Source organism: Protobothrops mucrosquamatus, unplaced genomic scaffold (assembly GCF_001527695.2).
Source record: "Protobothrops mucrosquamatus isolate PMUCROS unplaced genomic scaffold, P.Mucros_1.0 scaffold_257, whole genome shotgun sequence".
Taxonomy (NCBI): Eukaryota; Metazoa; Chordata; class Lepidosauria; order Squamata; family Viperidae; genus Protobothrops; species Protobothrops mucrosquamatus.
The window spans coordinates 2,108,405-2,114,451 of record NW_015386333.1 but is presented as its reverse complement, the minus strand read 5'-3'; the positions used below and the strand labels follow the sequence as shown (position 1 = coordinate 2,114,451).

The 6,047-nt window shown below is 38.4% G+C and overlaps 1 protein-coding gene across 1 annotated transcript in view; it reads right to left on the bottom strand.

Annotated features, from left to right (window-relative positions):
- Positions 1-6,047, bottom strand: part of MTHFD2L (methylenetetrahydrofolate dehydrogenase (NADP+ dependent) 2 like) — a 52,870-nt gene that overhangs the window by 41,284 nt on the left and 5,539 nt on the right. The window contains exon 2 of the mRNA XM_015831489.1: positions 1,346-1,530. Coding sequence (XP_015686975.1) covers positions 1,346-1,530 — 185 coding nt within the window. The remainder of the gene's footprint in view (positions 1-1,345; positions 1,531-6,047) is intronic.

Here is a 6,047-nt window from a genome sequence, read left to right as displayed (position 1 = left end):
GCCTGGCGTAGTTTGATTATGTTTTAGTGGGGGTTTTGTATGGGGTACTTTTAGAGCAGGCCTGTTATTTAATTTGATTTTAGAACAGAAACTTGTGTATATTTATCGTGGTTTTTTATTATCGCCTGTTCACCGCCCTGAGTCCCGTAAGGGAGATAGGGCGGTATATAAATTCAATAAATAATAATAATAATAATAACTGTTGAATCTCTTCTGAAACCCAATTTACTGAAAATTAAAGAAATGGTTTTCCTAGGAGTCTGAAGGAAGAGCAGCCGGGGGGGGGGGAGCAAATGTACACCTTACAAACTTGCCTTTGACATTGAAACAGCTTTACTCAGGATGTCATGACACATGTTTCAAAATGTTGGCATCATTGCAGTCCTGATTGGGTGCCTTTTTGAGAAATATATGATTTTAGACATCAGTGAATGGGTCAGGCTACTTGAGAGACCATCTCATCCCACTGGAATTGGCCTGTCTCACCCATGCTGGCAGAGGAGGAATGCTGCAAGTCCTGTCAGCCTGATTATTCTGCCTGAGTCCAGAAGGGCCTTCTCTGCTGTTGTACCTGCCCTGTGGAACATCTTGCTCCTCGATGTGAGGTTGGCCCCCATTGGCCACGCCCTCTTGACCTTCCAGAAGATCCTAAAGACCTGGCTCTGTTTGTTAGCCTGGGGCTTCAATGGGGGAGAATCACAGTGAATGTGATTGATCGATTAACAACAGATCTCCCCTCCCCATCTCCCTCCTGCTCTCCCCGTTTTTTAATTGGGTCATAGTGCTTGGCTTTTGTATTGACTTATGCTTTTCGTTTATACAGTTTTTATTTTTTATGATTGTAAACCACCCAGAGTTATCCTGAGGTAAGATGAGCAGCCTATAAATTTTATTAATAAATATATAAATAATAAAATAGGCTTCATACAGTAATGGTATGTAGGAATGAGACCGGCAGAGAGATGCTGTCTAGGAAACAGATAATGGGCAGAAAAAGAGGCTCAGAAAGGACCCTTCTCCCAATCTCAGGTTGCAAAGGAGATGGCACAAGTTTCAGACTTGCAAGATTTTATTAATGTAGCCTTACAATAAAGTAGAATTAGCCCATCAGGCCATGTTTTCTGTCTGTTATTCTTGGGAAGACTGATATTAATCGTGTCCTGCCTCACCCAAACCATACGAAAATATTGTCCTAGGTGTGTCAGCTCTCCTGCTTTGCATCACTGCCACATCCACTGAAGCCTCATTCTTCAAAAAAATAAAATCATACGCAAGTAAAATATTGTATCTATTATGAACATACCAGGTTGGCAACGTACAAACTCTATTTTTTAAAAAATCATACCTACTGCTGCTGCTGCTTTTACTTTATTTCTTACATAAGTGTGACTAGCTGGGTTTTCTCCTACTAAAACAACAGTGAGATGAGGTCTCTTGTGGCCAAGGGTAAGCCATGATTTGATATCTCTTTGTATTTCCTCACAGACTTGTGCAGCCAGTCTTCTCCCTGAGATAATAGTTGCTTCATTCCTACAAGAGATAAAACGAAAACTTTAAAGAGAATCCGTCTAAACTTTTACAGCCAAGGAAATTACAATATAGCACTATTCACACTTTAAAACATATAAAGTATGTTTTATTGCAGCACATTTAGTTGTTGGACAATTCATGTGAACATGTAATATTTGAAGAGAGGCTCATTCAATATTAAATTCTATATTGGAACAAGATTTTTGGAATGGCAAATTCCTCTAGCCTGATCCTACCATCTTCTGAAGATTGCCCCTTAAGATTGCCCCTTAAGCTTTCAGATTCAGCTAGGGCTTCATTCTGGTCTGTTTCAGAAGTGCCTAGCAAACTATAGGTTAATGCAACATCTCTGAGTGAGATGAATCCTTTTTCATAGATAAAATTATTAGCATCGCAATAAAATGCTTTGAAAATAATTTTCATAAATAATTTGACAACCTACATTTCTAGCAATTATTGTCTTCTAATAATATCCACAAAATAAAGGTAGGAGGGAAAGGAAAGGGGGTGTGGGAATTGGAAATATCAGTCTATTACCATTGTAGTGGAGTTGATATATTGAGGGATAGTATTCAGCAGAATGTGGTATTAATAAAGATAGTCAATTTAATAAAGTGTTGAAAGCAGTCTTAGGAAAGTGAAGCAGAGAATGTATTTGTGTTTAAAGAAGAGGGTATAACATTGGTTCAAGCCTCCCTTGCTGATTAGACCTTGTGATGCAGTTAAAAAAAACCTGCATGAGGAAGGCTGAAGAACATGTTCTAAGACTAAAAGGCTGAGTGCCATTGAAGCATTCTGCAAAAGGAGCAAAAGATTAAGAGACAACCTCTGGCTAAAATCTAGATTGCAAAGAAGAGTCCCGAAGCCCTGGGCAAAGGATCCATCTAATGTTTAGGATGTCAGAGGGTTGAGAAATACTATCAAAACTAAACAAATTTCATTATGAATAAGGTAGGATGTTTAATCATTATTTACTGAACAAACCATAATACCCAACTTCACAGATATTACTCCATAATCGATGGACACTAAATCTAAAAGAATTAAGCCATATTATGATTTACTAGCCCTATAGAGTATTATTTATTTTATTATGGGCTTTGGAAGCAAGGAGTACTTCAAGACCTTTCTCTGACTGGAAGTCTTTGGGACTCTTTGAGCTTGGCTGTTTGCTTGCAGGTGTTTTATTACCCAACTAGATAACATGTGCTAGTCAATGTGTGGTTCGCTTTCTTTTATATATAGTAACATGCTCTTCAGTCTGGGCAGGACATTAGTCCTGCTTATTACCCAGCTAACAAGCAGAAAACAATACCCTAATCAAGAAATCACCAAGGAGAAAACCATAACCTCGTCAACACTAGCAGGACAAGCATCTTATACAAATATGGAGCAAACCCCAGATTCATTAGCACTGATAACGCTATATAGTTAGATAATGAAACATCTGCAAACAACAACAAAGTTCAGAAAGCACCAAGAACTCCATAATTCAACCAAGTTATGAATATTCTGTTCTATTGGGTCCTCTCACTGATGAATTAATTAAAAATTTTCATCACATTAAAAAAGCCTAATCAGGATTTAGATCAAAATTCTAAATTATATTTACTTCCAACTATATATGAAAATGCTACTTAAATCTGCCACATATAACAGTCCTAATCATTTATAATTACCATTGAAACTAAAATATCCTATGGGTACAGATTATGTTTCATAATATTCTGTTGTTTCCTAGTTCTTTTTATTTTAATATTGCTATTATTATGATTTTAAACATCTTTCTGATGAAATCTTAGCTATTATTAATTAATATAATTAATTACATTTATTTTGTAGCATTTCTTTTAAAAAAGATTGAGTGATTCTTCACCCTCAATTTTATCCTCAGAATATAGTTTACAAGATATCTGCAAGAGGTAACTCTTCACTTTTGCAGCTGTGAATGCAGTGACCAGCAGCCAGGGTCTATACACCACCATATGGAAAGCAATATAACTGCTTGCAGGATCCAATTCTTTTAAATGATGTTGTGCAAGGTGATGATGGATAGCAATCTTATTCAGAATGCTGCCAGAATGCACATATTAAATGTGTAATATGTGCATTGTGGTAGCATTCTGAATACAATTGCTATAGAGGTTACCAGTGGTGGGATTCAAATATGTGAACAACCAGTTTTCTATGTGGATGCTGCTTCTGAAAGTCCATTCTGGGCCTGGGCAATAAAAAATTAGCTACCGGTTCTGCTGAACTGGTGCAAACTGGCTGAATCCCACCACCGGAGGTTACATATTCAGCTAATTTACTTGTATGAAAACCCAATCTCTTTCAGTTTTGCAAGCATTATCAGTTTTAGTTTTATTGATTTTTTTATACATTTCAGTACATTTTGAAGAGATTAATTCCCTCCTCACATACAGATGGAAGAATATTTCTGGATGTAATTCTCTATAGATATGAAATAAGCAATCAAGCAATATAGAAGAAACACACTCTTCCATGAAAGTCACAACATGAATGTTCCCATGTACACATTTATTAATAGATTTGCTCCTCTTGATATAATCAAAATGAATTACATATCAAGAGAGTTTTTGGCTATTTCTATAATGCAATGTGAAATGCAAATGCTATTGATAATTATTTCAAGGGAGAGAATTTTGTCTAAACAAATTAAATACTAAAGTAAGAAGCTGCAGTATCATGTTTATTGAAACTAAAAAATTTTGAATAAAAACATCTACAGAAAAATACCTTTTATTATCTAAATTTATTACTTAACAGCATCCCTTTGATTCATAAAGTAAATGAGTTTAAGGGGCATGGGGAAGCAGAGAAACCTGAATTCCGAAGATGGAATCTCTTCTCTCTGATGCTCCTGGAAGAGAAAAGAGAAACCAATAAGCATAGGCACACTGCCTCAGGTTTTCCCCAGCCATGTCCCATAACTCATCTTCATAATTGGATGACTTGATTGATAGAAATTCTGCCTCAGAAAGCTGTAATAGCTCTGAATCTACTGAATACATCAAAGTTAAGTTATCACACCAAAACAGAAGGAGTTTTCATATTTATTTAGCTGCTCCAATTGGCAAAAAGACTCAAGAACAAGCTATCAAATAGTTCCTCTGTAAACTGTATGGGCTTTTTAAGCCAGAATGAACAGGTCTTCCTAGCATGACATCATAATAGCAATTTCAAAACAGGCCTGCATGAGGTGACCAATATTAGCTGTATTGTGGTACCAAAAACCAGGAGAAGTCTGGTAGCACATTTTCTGACTAATATATTTTATTGAAAGTCATAAGGTTTCATGAAATGCAGCTCATTTCAACAAATATATATAGACTGAGCTGCAGGTCAACTCATCAGTGGCTAAACTGAGATAGGATTTAAACTAGAATGAACAGGGGTAGGATGGTAAGAGAGCAAGAGACAGATTAGCAATGCTATAGGTGGAACGATTACATATTTTATCAATTAACTTTTGTGATATGTTAATTATGTTTGTTAAAATGGGAAGGATCCGCATTGCATCAAATAAACTATAAAGAAAGTTAAACAGGCTGGCAGTGAAAATCCTTCACAGTACATGAGACTGAGTTTTTTTTATCTGCTCCTGGATTTTTACTGCCAGACTGTTTAATTTTCTTTAAAGTTTACTTGATGCAAAATGCGGGTTTTTTGAGATGCCAGACTAGTGTGCATTCATGTGCCTCCAACACCTTTGCTTGCTGCAAAGTCAGATTGCAGCAAGCAAGGGATTGGAATGCATGCTAGTCTGGCCATTTCAGAACTGGTCCAAAAACGAAGGGAATCATTCCCACCCCACCTGATTGCTACGGAGCTTTGTTTCCAAAGACCCTCTGCATAGGCTCCAGACAAACTGAGATCCGGGACTAAAAAAGCAATGGGAGCGAAGGGCTGTTTGAAGGAGGCGGAGGAAGAAGAAAGTGGGAACAGCCACTACCGAACAGGTGAGGCATGACAGATGTTGGGACATGGAAGGCCTGGCTACGGGGGCCCTTCAGCATGGTAAGAGGTTGTGGGGTGCATGGGCAGCTCCTTCCCACCTGCCTCCCCACCTGCTTTGCGGCAGCGGCACTGGTGTGACATAGAAGAAGTGGGGCAGCAGTCACATGGCTCACGGATGGAGCTGTTGGTACTGCCGTCGTGAGGCAGGTGTCAGGAAAAAAGTAAGACATCCCCCGAAAATAAGCCTAATGGATCCTTTGGCACAAAAATAAATATAAGACACATGCTTATTTTTGGGAAAACATGGTAGATTCGGTTGAAAAACAGCTCACGATTTGGTTGAAAATCTGGCGGCGGCCTGGGAAGTGGCCGCTGCCGCAGCATTGGACCGAGTCGTGCCTTTGCGGCCTCTGACCCGGCGCAGATCTCAATTGGCTCCCTGGTTTACCGAGGAGCTGAGAGAGATGAAGCGCCGGAAAAGACGCCTAGAGAGCAGTTGGAGGGTGAGCCGAACCGAATTCGATCGAACACAGGCA